Source organism: Periplaneta americana, chromosome 1 (assembly GCF_040183065.1).
Source record: "Periplaneta americana isolate PAMFEO1 chromosome 1, P.americana_PAMFEO1_priV1, whole genome shotgun sequence".
Classification (NCBI taxonomy): Eukaryota; Metazoa; Arthropoda; class Insecta; order Blattodea; family Blattidae; genus Periplaneta; species Periplaneta americana.
Genome location: NC_091117.1, coordinates 129,898,982 through 129,919,199, shown reverse-complemented (window position 1 = coordinate 129,919,199; position 20,218 = coordinate 129,898,982). Strand labels below are relative to the sequence as shown.

The window sequence follows — 20,218 nt, the reverse complement described above, 5'->3', positions numbered from 1 at the left end:
ATGTGTGCAGTTCTGCATTGTGTAACTTTCTCCATTCTTCTGTAACTTGATCCTTCTTAGTCCCAGCTATTTATTTTTATAATTGTATGATGCAATGAAGCTTTTCTATATCACTTTGCATAATAAAATATATTTTTGTATCTACTCCAACATTATAAACAGTCTTCATCATTAGTGAAAAGTTCATAATATACCACATTATCTTACCAGTACCGTAAATATTATCATGCCAACTGAAACGTCATGACTTCTATTGTGATGACTTTATTTGTACCATAAAGTTAATATTATGAAACGATTTGTCATGCAATAATATTTAATACATTGTTTTCATAGTAGTCTCTTTTTTCATAGACCATAATATCAATTTACCCATCATTACAAATTTGATATATTATTTCCCTACGGTACCGGTATTAATTGTTTTGTAATGCTGTCGTACAAAAAATAACTTATGAAACACGTTTAGACTATAATATTATAAGTACAGTTATTGCATTCGTCAAAATTAGGAAACTCACTTCGGTCATTTCCTAAACATTGACTCATGCAATAAAATATAACATTATAAACATGCTTCATAATAAACTATTTTTGTACACCTGCATATAGTCATTATTGTTAGTCAAGATCGTGCACAATAAGCCACATTATTGTACCAGTGCTATAAAATATTACCATGCCAAGTAAAATGTAATGACTTCTGTTATGATGGCATAACTTGTGTCATAATAGTGTAGTTAATTTAAGATGACTGTAATTTAGCCTAATAGGGTACATCACTGCTGTCACAGCAACGCATTCTTTATAGACCATGATATCAAACTACCTATCATTACAAATTTGATAAGATGTTATTTCTTTATTAATTGTTTTATAGTGTTGTCATAAAAAAAAAAGAAAAAAAAGCTCTATCTCTAAACATTGACTCATGCAATAAAGTATAACATTTAAACTAGTTTCATAATATAGCCTACCATTAATAGTCTATTCTTAAGAATCTGATAATAGCAAGTCATCTTCATTTTAGTGCAGTGTGTACTGAATAAACCAATAAAATTAGTAATTTTAGAGTAGTACCGGTAGCCTAAATTTAATAAAATTCTCTTTATTAAGCTATTGAGAAAAATTGTTGCCAAGAGTAAAAGTATATGAACTCAGATTCTAATAATAACTTTCGAAAAAAATTCCACTGTTTATAACAGTCTGGAGAAAGGATGAATATATTCAACTCACAGTTTTAAAAATCTGATGTAGTGTAATGTGTACATAAGGTTTGACTCTCTCAACACAAGCAGTAATGATAAGAGGATTACTTGATGGAAAAGCAATAAACTTACTAAGAACAGTTCCTCTTTATTAAAGAAATTTCACTGTGGTTTCGTGTAGTACAAGACCAGACTTCGCTGAGGAGAGAGTCAGTAGTATTCTGCTCAGAAGAGAAAATTCTAAGAAAATATAAAAGTAAGTTAGTATTAATATCTCTTTAGCTCGTATCTACTAACTGCAGTCATTAAATGTAGAAAATTGCCGTCATAATCAGTTGTGCAATAAATAATCTGGTTCAAAGATTCTTAGTGATCTGTAAGTTAAACATCTCAAGTTCATATTCATTTAAAAGTACGTAGTGCATTTGCTTAAGAATTATTTGCTTAGTTCCTGTTTTTATCTGTACAGATGAAGGGTATAAATACTCATCATAATTTACAATATATGGTACAGGTACGTAACAAGTTTTCTTTGTAACAGTCTTTCTCTGACTATATAAACAATATAGGCTAAGTAGTGACTATAAATTTAGTGGATTTGGGTTCAATTTTTGCCTAGGAAGATTTAGGTTACCGGTAATAGTAATTATTTTCCTTCAGAATATATACGTGTGTCTCATTCATTATCTCAAACAGAAACACTGTACCATGCTGGCTATATAAGCAGGAAATATGACATCATTCGTGATTAGCCTATTGTTCAGTTTGTTCATAATCCTCGCAAAGGAAATGACATAAAACAAGGTTCATAAGCTTTAAGAAAAATATTAGGGAATTTATTAGTACAAAAATAAATATTTTCATGCTATTTGTACTTTTTCCATTATATGAATAATAAATAAGCTTTAAATATTTTCAAGAATATACAAGTAGGCTTACGTAGCATTCATGGCAACAAAAAAAATTATTTTCACTGTACTGTCTGTCTTCTAAATTATTTGGATGGTTTTTATTTATATTCAATATTTACTAAATGTAATTATGTTTTACTCTAAAAATTACGGAATTTTGTTTGGAAAAGACACAAAATTACTATTTACTCGAAAGTGGATCAGATAGTTTACTTCTTGATTATTTTTTTTTCTGCATAAAACAAAGAGCTTCAAATGAAACAGTTCAGTTCAGGGAATCAATTTTTATCTACCAGGTACAGAATTATGCCTTCACTCAAAATTTTCTTCAGAAAGAAACTTTTACAGTACTATATCTCTATTACTTTGAAGATACTAAGGAAAACTATGAAAAATCTGCCAGAATAGTTTATCTTGGAATCGAACTACAGATTTTTTTTAATATTTACTCAACAAACTGGACCGCAGTAAATCTGTCCATAATTTCAAATTAATACCATTATATTTTTCTCTAAATGTATTTTACTTTTCATTTCACTTCATTATAAGATGTAGTGTACTTACATATAAATAACATTTCATAAGTAAGTGGAAAAACTTTATGGATGTAACGTGAAACTGAAATAATAATAATAATAATAATAATAATAATAATAATAATAATAATAATAATAATAATAATAATAATAACAATAATAATAATATTTATTTGTCAGAAACCAGTGTACAAGGCCTGGATATGACGTCATCAGGTTCGATAGTATACACACACACACACACACACACACACACACACACATACATGCACAAACAAACTTAGCACAAATAAATATAGACAAGTAAACAAATAATTATAAGCAAATAAACATACATAGTCAAATAAACAGACACTGAGAAATAAACAAAACAAACACTGAGAGATAAACAGAGTATGCTGTAGGTTAACACATTTATATAAGGACAAAAGATATAATTAAAATACAAAGAGACAAATTAAAATATAAAGAAAGGGTTACATTTCTAAAATACAATATTTACATCACACTCCATGAATTTTGATGCTTTTTCTGAGTGTTTGATTTCACTCATAATAAAATAAATAGAAAACTATAGACCTGGTTGTGATTTTTCCCAGACAATAACAAAAATAAACTGTATGTTGATAATAAAGTCCATTAGTTGACGTTCTTGAACTTGGAAGACAGAGATGTTCTTGATGCTTCACTGACTTTATATACTGTACATATAACTATTGAAATTGCTCATTTAATTTCGAAAAATTTTGTAGTCACGTTTTAATTGAAGCATTAGTTCTGCCCTTTCTGGAATGTTTTAAGCACACAGTAGTAATACCACAGTTAAAAGTCGATGAATTCAATTTTGATGATCCAATAGCCAACATACTGAGCATTCATAATGTGTCCGCTTGTCTGGACAGAGACATTAAGCATCATCGTGTATGAACCATATACCAACTCTTGTAGTGTGAAAAGTAGTTTGTACCAATAGCATATGCTGAACCAGAAGTATGGGTGTTCTGTTAAAAAATGTATAGTTGGTCTATAGTCACTCAATTCTTATAAGTGAAATATCGGGTCTACATTACTTGCCATTTTTAATATATAATTTAATATTGTTTATATTTAACAACACTTCCATGCATTTAGATGGTTTTATAAAAGTAAATCATATTTTTTAACACATTCAAAAATTCTAAAAAATTTCTTTTGTTCAAGAACTATCTGATTCGTCATGTCCCCATAGAGGGAGCTCCTGGTTAGCTAGAAGACAAATAGCATTAATGATTTGTATCAATACGGTTCTATTTTTCTTTACCTCTTTGCTGTGTTTACTGGTATCAGTTCTTTGCTGATCATCAAGTAAACTATCAATTCGCTGTTTTCCTAAAAGTTTTGATTTCAGGAAACATTGTACATGAGTTTTAGATTTTGAATGTTTTTGCTGTGCATTAGACAAGTGATTGAAGTCAGCAAATCCATATTTACTCCAAACCTCATTTTTGTTAGAAAACAATAAGCATGGTCAGCAAATTAATTTGTTTGAAGTTTCACAATCCGCTAACCATTCTACATTTTCATATTGTGAAATATAAAATGTCTAGTGTATTGTCCGCTTTTGTTTTATATTGTTGCACTAAATTCGGAAGTGATGGGGGTAGGTCTGCCCTTATTCACTTAGGTACCGGTATCTATTTCTCTTCTAGTGGTCGAGAAGAGAATAGTTTTTGCAAAAGATCTTTTACAGTATACATTTCTAAGTGCTATTATCATTAAATGAGTAATTTAAATTGTTCACTTTCACTGGCACAAAGCATTGAACTCTAATAAAATCTAAACACGGTAAATTTATTCACACAAACAGTCAAACACACACGTCAAACACAATATTTTATAACGCTGCAATTGGCAAGTTGAGCTGCTTGCCTAAAGAACAACCTGGGAGCTTGAGAGAAGCGAGTATCCCCACCATGCCACCGTGTGTGCAGAGAATTATACTAGTAACTCTCAACCGAGGATGTTCTGTTGTATAGGCAGGCCAATCGGACCAGATACCTCATTTCACTTCGTCAGGCAGCACGTACAATATACCAAACCAGCAGGCATTTAAAATATTTAAATGGTAATAAATTAAAATTAGTCTTAAATTATATAAGTCAACTTCAAATGAGATTACCAAGCATTTAAGTGGTGATAAATTAAAATTATTGTTGCATTATATAAGTCAACTTCAAATAAAAAAATAAGATTACCAAATTTACAGGTTTGTATGCGTATTGTTTGTTAACGTTTCTTTGAGCTATAACTGAAATAAAACATTATCAGAAAAAGTAGTATCCTATGGCCCTTATTTTACACTTCTTTTGACTTTTACATCACATACCAGTATCTTCAATTTTTACATAACCTTTGAAGCATCCTGTGCACTGGTATTTTATTGCAGTTGGTAAAACGAATACTTTAGCAATAAAATGAGTACTGTTTCAGAGATGGGATTCCATTTCTAAGATCAACTCTTTTGACTAAAACTCATTTTGGCTTGCTTTAGTCTCCTCAAGTAAAATCTACAGCTTCTTTTTTCTTTTGTGGGCTTCTCCACTCTTCAGCGGTTGCCCTGGATTCCCTTCCGCCATCCTTCTCGATCCTGCCAATCCTCCTCCTGCATGTGTCAGTCCTTCATCATTTGTATGATACCGGCTTTCCTTGTTTTCTTGGTCTCACATGCTTCCTCCTTCCCCGAGGTGACCATTCCAAAATAATCTACATTACTATCACAAAACAGACTACTTTAGTATTTCCCAGTTCATTATTGTCTTGTCTATTAAATGTAATCGAAGCCATCTATAGATAAAGAAATAAATTAAATGACGTTTTTACAATAATGAGCATAATGAGTTGTAAAAATTATTTTTTTCATGAGGATGTTTAAGAATTGTATTTATATAGAAACTGCATACCAGTAGTTGATATTTCTTTATCACGACACGTCATGCATAATTCAGCCTAATGAAAGAAATGGATGAAAAATTAAATAGTTCGATGTTGATAAGATAGCCTAAAAGTGCTCAAGATATATTATTTTTGTTCATGATGAAATGTCCTTAGTAGAAAGATTTGCGTGTAGATCTTGGAACAATGCCTATAATGGTTGCCTTCTCATTAAAATTAAGTTAAAAAATTATCAATTCGTATATCTGCTGCAATACTATATTGAGCAATCGTAATAGAATTTGTAAATTTAAGCTGGTACGAACTACCGGTACCACTTGGAGGAGAGTTTTTAATATTAAATGAAATGAATATGACGAATGGAATATTTTAAGGGTGCTTTAATTAATGAAATCGAATCAGTATTAATTGAAATGTACAGAGTGTATACAAATGATTCATTGGGTTTTAACATCGTATATCTTCAAATGTATAATGTCCATCCATTTGTACTAATAGCCAATCGAAAGAGCACATTTTCAAGTTCTGTATATATCATTACAAATGTTCTATGTGCCCTTCTCGTGTTATCCAACACACGTCTATGCGGTAGTCCAGTTCGACCCATACATGTTGGAGCATGTCATTGTCAATGTTTCTCAGCACAGCTGTAATATGATCCCGGAGTTCAGCCAATATTGTTGGCATAGGTGGCATGTGAACATTCTCTTTCACGTACCCCCAAAGAAAAAAATCACAAACTGTGAGGTCAGGAGACCGTGGGGGCCACCTGAGGAGTGCCAAATCATCCTGAGCAGAATCTTTCACACAGTTGAGTGAGGAAAGTCCAGTTCGCGACTTGCTCGACATGCTGATTTTTGTGAGCTACAAGCGAATGCCTCTCAGATTCTCTCCATCTTTTCAGCTGAAACACCTGGTCTCCAGAGCTTTTTCCTTTACACAAGCACCCTTTGTCTTTCAACTGTCGATACCAGCGCAGAATGCTTTGGTGAGTTGGTGGGTCTCCTCTGTACTGTCTCCGGAACGCACGCCGCACAGTGATGATGGATTGAGTAGTCTGATATTCCAAAACACAAAATGCTTTCTGTTGATCATTCACAATTTTACCAACCGCCACTACTGAGTCATTGAAGAGCCAGAATGAAATCTGAAATGAGAAATACCAAATTTAAGAATATGCTCTTTCTATTGGCTATGAGTACAAATGGGTGGACATTATAAATTTTAAGCTATACGATGTCAAAATCTGGTGAATCATTTGTATACATTCTGTATTTAACACTTACACATGCACACATGTAATTTTAATAACATTTACAAAATGGCACTGATAGACTGATATAGGAACAGCAATCTACCTAAGTTTTTTTGTGGGTACTAGTACTGTTAATTTTTAAGACACTTTCTAGAAAATTCTTAGAAACTGAGACATTTTCTTCAGTAAAGTTAAACCATAAAGTTCCTGGAGTTGTTATGTTGTAATGCATGATTCATTGTAGAACTTCATAATGTGTATAATTTTAACAAAATAATCCTAATTACATAAAAGTTAACATAGTAAAGAAATTGCAAGTTAATCAGTGATTCCCTAAGGGTTAAACGTGTATATAGAAAAATGAAAAATAATTGTGTTATAAATGTGTCGAAAGCTGATTATTGCTTGAAAGGTGGTACCAATAGCTACTTTTTAACTCGTTTATTCACCATAAATTTTCATACAGAAATATTGGTTTCGTCAAGATAATTCAAAGTATTTCATACACTCATTTATACTTATAAAAACAATGTTTTGATAACAATTTTCTTACATTTAATCTAAATTTATTATAATTTAAAACATAAAATCTTTTCACAAACAAATTATACAATAGACCTACACTATATCCTTATGTAAAACTGAGTTTCGTTTCTTGTATGTTCTTATGTTATTTAAATGAATTGCTTTACAGTTCCTAATGAAATCTTCATAGGCTACTGTTTTGCGTGAATTGTTTAAAATTTATATGTATGTAGCAAAGAGTTTCCAGGGCATAAATAGGCTTATGTGGTTCCGTCCGTATATTAAGTACTTGAAAATATATTTTACAATGTGTTCGGCTAATTAAATTTAACATCATTCTTAGCTTTTTTTCTTTTCTTTCTCTCTCTCTCTTTTTTTTTTTAGCATTATAAAACATATTTATTTCATTAGTTGATTCCCATATGATAATTCCATGTGTCATTGCATTTTGTACATATGGCTAATAAGTAAGCCTATTTAAATATATATGGTAATCATTAAAGTTTGTATATTACATATTTTTTAAATATTATTATTGTATAATTATGCTCTGCTCATCCTTGTTATTTTAAGTTTTTATAAATGTTATGCTTTGTTTAACGACGCTCGCAACTGCAGAGGTTATATCAGTGTTGCTGGATGTGCCGGAATTTTGTCCCGCAGGAGTTCTTTTACATGCCAGTAAATCTACTGACATAAGCACACTTAAATGCCATCAACCTGGCCCGGGATCGAACCCGCAACCTTGGGCATTGAAGGCCAGCGCTATACGAACTTGCCAACTAGGTCGACTTAAGTTTTTATATGGTGTTTCCAATTCATATTGCATTCAATGGTTATACTGGTACCTAAGAATCTAGTATGGGACATATTTAATTATATCATTGTTTATCTTAATCTGTGGAAGTTCCTTATCATTATTAGTATTTTATACCCATGTCAAAGAATATAATACAGTGAGATTTTTTAACATTCAGTACTAATTTATTTAGAGATAACCACTGAATCAGTTTTTTCCATTCCTTGTTGTATACCAGTGTTTTGTTTTAATTCAGTTATTAATTAACAATCCGTCTGTAATAACAGATGAACATATAGGCCCAAAAAACAATTTCAAAAATACGCATACCGTATATGGAATAGATAGAAAAATCAATACAATAGGTAGCAAGCATAATACAATATGCAATTTAGAAAGTTTAAAAGTTAAACATTACATAAATGCTTATGTAAAATGCCTATGGATTTCTTTAAGATATTTAAACAAATATTTTAATATCTTGGAATGTCATATCATATTGTTTTAAAATGTCAGTACTGGTAGTATATTTATATGCCAATCTGTGAGCACCAAAAAGCAAACCCTTCATCTCCCATGTGCAATCAATTGCATTATACCTCTCACTCAAGTGAGGAACACATGGGTGGTACTGTACTTAAATGACTTGTTTTTCCTGATCAACCGCTAAGGCTTGAGATACATTCTTTTCGAACCATACAGTTGGGTCCAATATTACTGCCTTTTTCGTCTGTCTATTAAGAGCAACTATATCCCCTCATCTGTTACTGCCATCCTCAGATATACCGTACAGTGTACTTCTTCATGTACTTCAAGATTATTATTTTTCCTTAAATGTGAGGCAGTATAAGAGCGAACACTATGATGACTAGGCTTATACGTCACTAATGTATACCAAGAACAATAATGGATCCAGTTTGATCCCTGGGGAACACCACACTTTTGTTACCTATCTAATTTCAGACTTCGTTATATCGGTTCCAGTTTCCTACTATTATTTATAATAACAATAAATTATTTGCATTTTGTTAGTTAAATATGATTTGAACTAGAAGTAAGTTAGATAACCATATGTTTCCAGTTTGTTAAGAAGAATATTGGCTTTAGATAAATCTATGAATAATCTTATTGTTGTTTCCTTTCTATCTCAGTTCCATCTAGTACATTTTCAACAAACCTGCGCCAGGCCTGAAATACACTTCAGATCTTCTCACACTTATATTTAGTACATTTTACTTCTATGGAATATTTTGTTCTCCTTCAAACATTCATAGCAGTTTGACAGTTAAATTAGATCACTTCTGCCAGTATTCGTAATTATATAGGTACTGGTACTTTCTAGTTGTTATTTCTTTCTTAAATCTATCCAAAGTATTTATTTCTTCATTATCTATATGTAGTAACATTTTGTAATGACGTGAATAAAAATTCATCATTCAAGAGATATATCAAATGTGAAGAAATGTCAGTCATGCTTCAACAATATTGCTTCTTTGTTTCTTATGTTCACTTTAACATTTGATTGAAACTTTCTATAGTTAAAAACATCAAAATTGTAACACTTTTAACGTTTTTAACTAAAGAAAGTTTCAAAATATTTCTTTTCGATTGTATTTTGAGTACCGTACTGGTAATAGTATGCACTTTAAGCATGTGTTCAGTCTTCAAGTATTTTTAAGTACCAAGCCTATTAATAATAATAATAATAATAATAATAATAATATTTATTTGTCAGAAACCAGTGTACAAGGCCTGGATATGACATCGTCAGGTTCGATAGTATACACACGCACACATACACTCACACATGCACAAACAAACTTAGCACAAATAAATATAGACAAATAAACAAATAATTATAAGCAAATAAAGATACATAGTCAAATAAGCAGACACTGAGATATAAACAAAACAAACACTGAGAGATAAACAGAGTATGCTGTAGGTTAACACATTTATATAAGGACAAAAGGTATAATTAAAATACAAAGAGACAAATTAAAATATAAAGAGAGGGTATACTTTTTTAAAATACAATATTTACATCACACTCCATGAATTCACTTACTGAATAGAAAGGTCTGTTCAGCAACCATCTATGTATGCAGGACATAAAACCTATTTATTGGTAACTTTCTCGCCTCCAATGGTAGCTTATTAAATATATTTATGCCATTAAAAAAGCAGGTATTTGAGCTCACACTCAATCTGCACCTTGTGTAATCTAATTTATCTTTATTTCTAGTGTTGAAGGAATGTATATCTGATCTAGTCTGATAAAAATCTGTTAGATCTAAGGAATATCAAGGTTCTGTAAATGAATAGATTGTAAACTGACATTACTTTTAACTCTGGAAATAGTGGTCTACATGATTCCTTGGTATTTTTATTGAATATTACCCTCAGTGCTCTTTTTTGTAGTAATAAGATGCTATTGACTCCTGTTGCACTTCCCCATATATGAATTCCATACCGGTAGTTAATGTGAGATTCAAGCAGTGCAAAATATACCTGTCTGAGAGTTTCTGTTGAAACCAATGGCCTTAACTTCCTAAAAACAAAAATTACCCTCGACAATTTAGTACATATACTTTCTATGTGTTTGTGCCATCCTAATTTTGGATCCAAATAAAAACCTAACAGTTGAAGAGAGATATCAAATGTGAAGAAATATCAGCTATGTTTCAACAAAAGTTTATATAAATAGTTGATTATAGGCCTATTCTGAGTATTTTAAGCGTGACTTTTATTTTGAAGCCTTTATAATGTTTCATTTTCTGTAATTATCATCAATTTTGTATGTGGTATGGTTAATGTCAATAATTACTCAACTTTCTTTATTCTTAATTTTTTTAGTGTCATATTTAGATGACGAAATCGATTACCTCAAAATGGAGAAGAAACCTCTTTCAACAAGAATCAAAACAAAAGTTTTCCGCCATGTCTCTATCCTGAACTGGCTGCCACAATATACTGTTCGAGATGGAATTGGAGATTTAATTGCAGGAATTACAGTTGGTCTCACATTAATGCCACAAAGTATTGCTTATGCATCACTAGCTGGCCTCTCTCCTCAGGTAAGGATATACCTATTGATTTTTAATTCCTGTTATAAATTTAAATGGAAGTAAAAATGGGGTATCGGACTATAGGTTAGTTTATTTAATACCGGTAGTGGTTTCCTGCCAAAGGAACTGACTTTCAATTCTCAGAATATCCTTGAAACTTGCAGAAATGCAGAGGTTTTCGAAGAGTAGATTTTTTTCTTAATACTGCCATACCCTGCCTATTCAATTCTACCATTGCCATGTTGTAATCATATCATCCACTCTGTGAATTAATTCTGTAGTGCAGATTTGTTTTAAATGAAGAATTGTCCTAGTCACCTTACATATCAAAGTGAATGGCGTTTTGGAAAAATACGGTATGAAAGAAAACAAATTGTTTGAGGAGTATATAGATCTTGAAATGCACAACATTTTGTCTGGTTAATTTGTAGTGTAATATTCCAATGTGTGAAAACATGTTTTTGTCTGATTTATTATAATAAAAGCCATGTATACACTCCATATGAATACTTTAACTTAACCACACCTTGTAATCAAGAGATGGAGCTTATTATGGATGCATAACTCTCAGTAAGTTCTGTGCATTCGTTATTCGTGTTAAATATATTTAAAATTAATTTATAATACTAGCTACGGAATGTGACAATCTTTTGAGAAGTGTATTAGTATAGGCGAGTCTTACAGGATACTTATTAAGAGTGCTCAGATGGAGTATTTTTCGGACTGCAAGAGTTGAAAGGTGTCACTGCATTCTAAGTGGAGATAAGACTTCTCATCCGTAGTCTTCGAGTACTCTCTTCTTGGTCGCCTTAATCTTGGCATCCCCTCTTCTACTTAGATATCACTGGAGTCTTGTGTCGAGATTTTCCTTGAAATTGAATTCAAAACAGCTGTGTTGTGTTTAAATTGAACTCCCAGGAATTACGCCATGAACTAAATGTGCTGTGAAACCGAACATATTTTTTAAATGCACCAAGCACGTGAATCTTGCTAAACTGCATTTATGAAAATACTTCAGTGAATCTTTTATCAGAGACTGCCAAACTCTTCCAGATCATATTGAACATTTTGATGACCACTATGATTTTCCACTTTGAAGAGAGTGAAAACATATAGGCAGAATATAATGAAACAAGGCCGAATTTGTGCGCTTGCAATGTATTTAATTGAGAAACAAATATGTTGGCATTACGAACTGCTATGTAATTGTCAAATGTCACTTTGAATCACATAAGGAAAAGGATTGACTATTTTTCCGACAGATAAGTTAAAATAGATTTGCCTGGTGAAAAGTGTTCCTATTATTATGCTATATGTAGGCCTATGTATTTCATTAACTACTCTAAGCAGGGTGCGAATTAACGGGGGGGGGGGGATGGGGGAGATTTTCCCCCCTTTTGGAACATTATCCCCTCTCATAAATTCATATTAACATCCCTGCCAGGGATAACTTCTATCCCCCCTCACAAAATATAATTGTTTTAATACGAGTATACTTTATAAAGTAGAGTATAAAGTAAGCTGACAACAATCAATAACTTAGGAATTACACAGTTCATCTTAAGCTTGTTCATGGATATAATTATTATTATAATCAAAATGCAAAACAAGCAACTCAGTGCGACCAAGTGTTGAGCCATATCGAATGAGGATAATAATAATTTTATGTATGGTATTGTCTATCTAAGATTCTATCTCCCCCCTCATCAGAAATCTTAATTCGCACCCTGACTCTAAGTGCCTATTTTTCATCCTCCCTAACCTCTAAGTTCTTATTTTATGCTCCCACTTTGGTACCGGTATGTCAAAACCTTCCCAAATATTAATACCTTCCAGGAGCAAGGGCTGTTTTAATTTTTCTACATGTCTTCTTTTTTTTCAGTTTGGACTATACTCAGCATTCTTTGGAAGTTACATGTACGTAATTTTTGGGACAATAAAAGAAGTCTCTATTGGACCAACTGCAGTTTTGTCATTATTAACATATGAGTTCACACATGGTCTTGGTATAGAATACATGGTTCTACTGACGTTTCTGGTTGGTTGCGTTGAATTAGCCATGGGCTTTCTTAATTTAGGTGCGTACTGGTACATCTTATTATTTTGCGTCTTCTTGAGTTAAGATACCACAACATAAAATTTACATTATATATATTTTTTTAATTTTAATCTCGTTATGGAGATATTTTGACACCCAATTAGTATACATATGTGATTTAACTTTATGATCTGTTTAAGACGATTTTAAAATATAAGAAAGCTGTTGTTACTAACATTCAATCAGTCTGACTTAATCTGTCACTATATTCAATCCATATAAAAAATATTCAGAACGGAATTTATTAACTATGGACGATATGTGGATTTCCACTGATACCTTCTTACATTTCAGTCTTTTTTAACGAAGGAACAAGCTGACAATTCAAACAATCAACATGATAGAACAAAGGGAGAAAATGAAGGCAGTTAAAGATACAAGCCAGCAACTAAGGATGGAATATGAAGAACTTAACAGGAACACCAAGAGAGAAATAAGAAGAGACTTGCGGGCATATAACTACAGCCAAATCAAAGAAATAATGGAAAACTCAAAATCTATAAAGAAAATAAGAAAACAGACAAGAAAAGGCACGCACTGGATGTTGGGAGTCAAGGACGAAGCAGGACGCAAACTGACCTCAAGAGAAGAGATCTCAAAGGAAGCCACCAGATTCTACAGCCAGTTATATGAAAGCACATCACAGAGCATACTACCCATCATGAACCAATTCACAGGTCCTACTGAAGACATCCCAAACATCCTCCCAAGCGAAGTGGGAGCAGCTATACGAGGACTAAAAAAGGTTAAATGTCCAGGTGAAGACAATATATACAATGAGTACCTCAGCGTGGGAGAAGATGAATTAACACCAACAATTACGGAACTATTCAACAAGATCATCGCCGAGGAAGAAATACCAGAAGATTGGGGGCGAAGCTTGATTATATTATTACACAAAAAAGGAACCAGAGACAACATAAACTACCGACCAATCAGCTTGTCCTCAAACTTCTACAAACTATTTATGAAGATTCTAAGTATAAGGTTAGAAAAAATACTGGATGACAACCAACCAACAGAACAAGCTGGTTTCAGGTCCAGTTACAGCACCATCGACCACCTCCAAACTATGTGTCAACTAACAGAAAAGATACAGGAGTTCCAACAGCCAATCTAATCCCTTCATAGATTATAACAAAGCCTTTGACTCCGTGGAGCATGGAAGTGTATTACAGGCTTTAAAACAACAAGGTATCCCCATCAAGTACATAAGATTGCTAGGGTAAATATACAAAACCAGCTCAGCAAAAGTAAGAAGAGAAAGAGATGGTGAATGGTTCCAAATAAAAAGAGGTGTGAAGCAAGGAGACCCTCTATCACCAGAACTATTTACAAGCGTGCTGGAACACCAATTTAGAAAACTGAAATGGAAACACACACATGGACTAAATATAGATGGGCGGAAACTGACACACCTCAGATTTGCAGATGACATAACTCTGATAGCAAGATCAGCAAAAATGCTAGAGGAAATGATCATTGAAGTGGACAAAGTAAGTAGCGCAGTAGGACTCACAATGAATCCCACAAAAACAAAAGTTATGACCAATGGAACACAAGACCCTATTCAAATTCAACAATCACCACTTAAGTATGTGCAGCAGTACGTGTACCTCGGGCAAAGCATCTCCCTAAACAAGAACACAGAGAATGAAATCAAACGCAGAATAGGACTGGCATGGAACAAATTTTGGTCGCTCAAATTCCTACTCATGGACAAACGGCAAAAAGCAAGTATGAAAGCTGAAATCCTAGACAAATGTGTCATGCCGACATTACTCTATGGTTGTCAAATGTGGTCATTGACAGAAAAACGGAAAAAACAGCTACAGGATTGTCAAAGGAGAATGGAAGAGACAGACTCAGAAACGAGGAAATAAGAAGAAGGAAAAAAATGCGCGATGTGGTAGAAAGGGCAGAAAACCTAAAATGGAAATGGGGCGGCCACGTAGCACGTATGGATCACCAGAAATGGACGAATCGCACCACAATGTGGGACCTGAGAGAAGGACGACGGCATGTGGGATGACAAAAAACCAGATGGGCGGACTACTTCAGAACCAGAGCGGGAAGTCAATGGTCGAGAGTGGCACGAGACAGAGAAGTATAGAGGCAGCTGGCACCAAACATGAATCAGCAAGCACCAGATAGGACAGAAAGTCAACGACAGTGAGTGTAATTCGTGTGAAGTGTTATGAGGAAGTGTGGGGGATGAGTATAGTAGAAATGATCGAAGAGGGAAGTCAGGAACAGTGAAACGAAGAAATATCAGTAAAATGACCAAGCTCCCAAGGACTCGCTCACCTTAGGAACCTACTTATGAGCAATTCCCTGTGACAACAGGAGGCCCTTGCCCTTAGGGGATGTGTACGGGCTAAATTTATTATTATTATTATTATTATTATTATTATTATTATTATTATTACTGTATTATTATTATTATTATTATTATTATTATCATCATTATTATTATTATTATTATTATTATTATTATTATTATTATTATTATTATTATTATTATTATTATTATTATTATTATTATTCTCTACCTAAGTTTAGAGTAAGTTTATTATGTGATCCGATTATTTTAGTTATGGTGATCTAATTGATACAAAACCTTCGAAAAATGAATGAATGTTAGTGTAACAAGTTTTACCGTTTCATCATATTATAGACTTAAGCCTTGAGAAATGGCCTATATTTACCGGTAATTTTCATTGTGAACATGGAATGTGTGTTCATGTTGTGTTCAGTGGACATATCCTGTTCAGTGTATTTATGTACGTATTTATAACATGTACCGGTAGGTGATATGAATTGGCTACTGATGATACTTTTAGATAAAGACTTATAATAATATGAAGCATTTAAGATTAAGTGGTTTCTATAGTTAATTGCATCTATTTAATGTCTTTCGATGAGAGATCTTATTTAATTGTGCCAAAAATATAGACCTCATCCAGATAGCTTGTACAGAAAGCATGATAATTATATCAAATGCCATTACTTTCAGATTGTAATCTTGAGAATGGTTCTTGTAAAGTAACTTTCTGATTAGTTTCAGGGTGCTGTCATGCCATAACTATCTAGTCACAAAGGGATAGTACCAGTAGGCCTACCAGTACCTACTTTCTTAAGTTTCAATAATTAACACAGTACTGGTACCAATAGGCTATACAATTAAAAGTTGTTAGTCTAACATGTTTTACCGTTTCATCATATTTGATATAGGCCTACACAAGTGTTAAAAATAATGTTCATCAAATATGAAGAAAGCTGTAATAACTATTCATAAAGTTAACTTAAATCATTTAGTTACAATCTTCATTATGGTAGGTACGTAATAATTTTCCTCTTCTATTTACAGGATTTTTAATAGATTTCATCTCTGCACCTGTTACATCTGGATTTACGTCAGCCTATTCTATCATTATTATTGCATCTCAACTGAAATCCCTTTTGGGTCTTCGCAAATTCAAGACGAAAGGTTTTGTTGATAATATTACAAAGCTTACCAGTCATATGTATGAGACAAGACTTTGGGACACACTTCTGGGAGTTATCTGTATTATATTTCTACTACTTCTGAGGGTTAGTTTCAGACGGACTTTAATTAATTTAAGGTTATTTCATTGATTGTAAGATTGAATAAAAATCTTACTGTCAATCAATGTCCTGTAACTATTTTCTGTAAGATTTAACTTTATTACAACATACAAAGTAATATTCACATGCTGCATCAAACGAATTACATCAGTGTCGACAGAACTCTTTATTAAAACTTCTTACACTGTATTCACATATTTAAGAAACTAACTCTATGAGTTGTCACTAATTCAAAAACTTCAAGGATACTGGTACGTACTGTAATAAGCTTATAGGCATATACGGTATTTAATCTGTGATTTATAGTAGGATTTAGGCTATTTATGAACTTTTCTCACCTTGTGTGAGTTCATATATATGATCTTTTCAGTTTTTTCGTGTTATTAGCCTACGTATAGTGGTATAAGTTCTTATTTTTTGTACTACTTTACCAATAGCTTTATTATTTATGTAAAATTATTACCTTCTCAATGTTTATATTACCGGTACGTGTTACATAAGCATTTAGTCCTGTCATTGTGTTACCAATAACAATAACACTAATTTAAGTTTTATATTTGGTACCAATATTATTCATATTTTTAGCTATCTATTTACGAAACAATAGTTATATAGGCATAAAAGTGATTTTCCTTTAAATATTGTACACAGTTACCTACCATAGTAGGCCTATAAGCATGAAGTGTGATGCTACGAAATTAGTAATTACATTCACTGATTAACTTTATAACTTCTTTACTGTGTTAACATTGTAACACTGTTAACACAATAAAGAAGTTATAAAGTTAATCGAATTATATGTGTTAAAAATGTACAGTATATCCAACAATGAAAAAATTTACATTACCAGTACCTACGCTTTGAAAACATAATTAATTGTCCAAAGTAGTTTAGACTTACATTTCTCACACAAAAATTGCTACCACGAATGCTTGAATTATTGCATGAATTACAGTTGGCTGTCATGTGGCGCACTGTTAGCCAAATGGTTGGTTTCTACGCTGGTAATCAGGGTTCAAATCCCAGTGACATTTGTGGTAGACAAAGATGGTATTTGGTGGTAGGTTTACATGTACACTTCCGTTTTCCCTACCGATAGTCCATTATTTTCCAATTAATCACCATCATCATCATCATCACCACCACCAGCACCACCACCACCATCATGGGGTGCTATGTGTACTGCATCCAAGGGCAAAGCCTGTAGTGACAAAAGAAACTGCAGCATCAGTGTCGATCCTAGATGAGGACTCTTGGGTGAATGACTCAGTCAAGTACGGTACTTGTCATTGAATTGAAAACTTGGATGTCACACATGAAATACATAAAACATTTTAGTAAACTTAAATTAATGGATATGACACACACAAAAAATTATAATTGTAGGTCGAAGAATCTCCTTTATATTGGCAACTGAATATCTCATTTTTTCTTTTCCTTATTATTTACTTTTTTAATTGTTAAGTGATGTGACACACTCATAAACCAAGTTGTGTTCTTTGCAGAAAGTGAAAGATATTCCTGTGGGTCCTTCAGAGAGCAAAAATGTAACTAATAGACACAAGAGAATAAAGAAGGCACTGTGGTTCATTTCCATCTCTCGCAATGCAGTCATTGTCCTTTTATCAGGAATTGTTGCATTCTGCTTTGAGCAATATGGTTCTGCTCCTTTTATTCTGTCAGGTACTGTATGTTGAAACTTTATTATAAATATAATTTAAAAATTGAAAATAGTAAAGCGCACAATGTGCATATAATAAAGTTAGTTTATTCTTGTTCATTCTTCCGAGCAAAATTTTGTCAAGGATTCATTTCTGAGTCAGCACTTCCAAACGTGGTAATGTCCACACAGTTCCCAGTATCTAGTACACACATAATCAATATCCGGCTCATTGAAACGTTTTATTTTAAAAAGTTTATAATGGAATCCATGTGTAGCGAAAGTTTTGTCATAAGATGCCTGAGATCGTAGCCTCCTTGCATCCAACTGCGGTCTGACATTGTGTCGGTGATGTAAAAATCTCCCAAATGGCAGTTTTCTTTACAAATAGTTCTTGTAAACATGTTGCACATGCATTAGTAGAAGATAATAGCTGATGTACTCATGACTCCCCTAAGTAGAATGGTTCTCTTACCAACTTGTATGTCAGTCGGAATGGAAAGAATTTATTTAGGCATAGCACTTCTTCAGGAAGATAGCTTTGTTGTTCTCTAGTTGATACAGTTGTTTAGGTTTCAGCTGGTCCAAATGTTCGCTAGGTCTTAAGATGTGATCTTAAGCTTGAAGAATCTCTTTGCTGTCTTTAAGGACAATGCGGAGGATTGATTCAAGCATATAAAAGAAATTTCTTAATAGCCGGAATTTCTTAGATGTATTAATAAATTTCGCCAAAATATTACAAATACTGGTACGCAAATCCTGAAAGATTATTTACCCTAAAAAAATAGTAATTTCGCTTTTGAATGACAGCTTTCGTTTTCCTCGTAATTTTATATAGATGCTGTGCTTCAGTAACAAATACAATAATATTAGACATTAAATTTCTCTGTAAGAATAATCGAGTCAGTAAATGTTGTTCTGCAAAAAAAAAAAAAAAATAATAAATAAACCTATTATCCATACATATTAATTGCAAACAGAAGTAAATCACTGTACTTTACAGTACTGGTACATACTTTATCTCAGAATATTATTTCAGGAAAAATCGAACCAGGTCTTCCAGCCTTCAATTTGCCAGCTTTCTCAGTACAGGAGGGAAACTCCACTGTTACTTTTCCTGAAATGGTTTCAGAGCTTGGACTATCTGTTTTAATAATTCCTGTGGTTGCTATTTTGGCTAATGTGGCAATAGCAAAATCTTTTGGTAAGTTTATTTCATTATGTCTTCTTCCATTCTAAATATAAGGTAACTTATTAGACAAATAATTGATCAAAAAGTTAATTTTACAATAATAATACTTTATTTCGAATGATATTTGTTATCCATTTAGCCACCGGACCATCATTAGATGCAACTCAGGAAATGCTGACTCTTGGTATTTGCAACATATTTGGATCCTGTGTTCGGTCTATGCCAACATGTGGAGCTTTCACGAGAAGTGCAGTGAGTAATGCAAGTGGAGTTAGGACTCCAATGATGGGTCTCTATTCAGGTTAGTGTACAATAATGCAAACGAAATTCAAATATGAAAATAAATACCATTATTGTGAATTAAAATATTGAGCTCCGATGTAAATTAGACCATTCAAAAGGCAAGAAAGGAATAAACATAACTGT

The 20,218-nt window shown here is 32.7% G+C and overlaps 1 protein-coding gene across 2 annotated transcripts in view; it reads left to right on the top strand.

Annotated features, from left to right (window-relative positions):
• The window catches only part of LOC138700896 (sodium-independent sulfate anion transporter-like), a 50,330-nt gene that overhangs the window by 3,927 nt on the left and 26,185 nt on the right, over positions 1-20,218 (top strand). Inside the window, exons 1-7 of one of the 2 annotated variants that reach the window (XM_069827314.1) lie at positions 1,325-1,464; positions 11,022-11,242; positions 13,116-13,311; positions 16,702-16,925; positions 18,446-18,623; positions 19,640-19,804; positions 19,932-20,093. In XM_069827314.1, coding sequence (XP_069683415.1) covers position 1,464; positions 11,022-11,242; positions 13,116-13,311; positions 16,702-16,925; positions 18,446-18,623; positions 19,640-19,804; positions 19,932-20,093 — 1,147 coding nt within the window. In that variant the 5' untranslated portion in view covers positions 1,325-1,463. Of the gene's footprint in view, positions 1-1,324; positions 1,465-11,021; positions 11,243-13,115; positions 13,312-16,701; positions 16,926-18,445; positions 18,624-19,639; positions 19,805-19,931; positions 20,094-20,218 lie in introns of those variants that run through there. The other variant, XM_069827305.1, reaches the window with a different exon arrangement.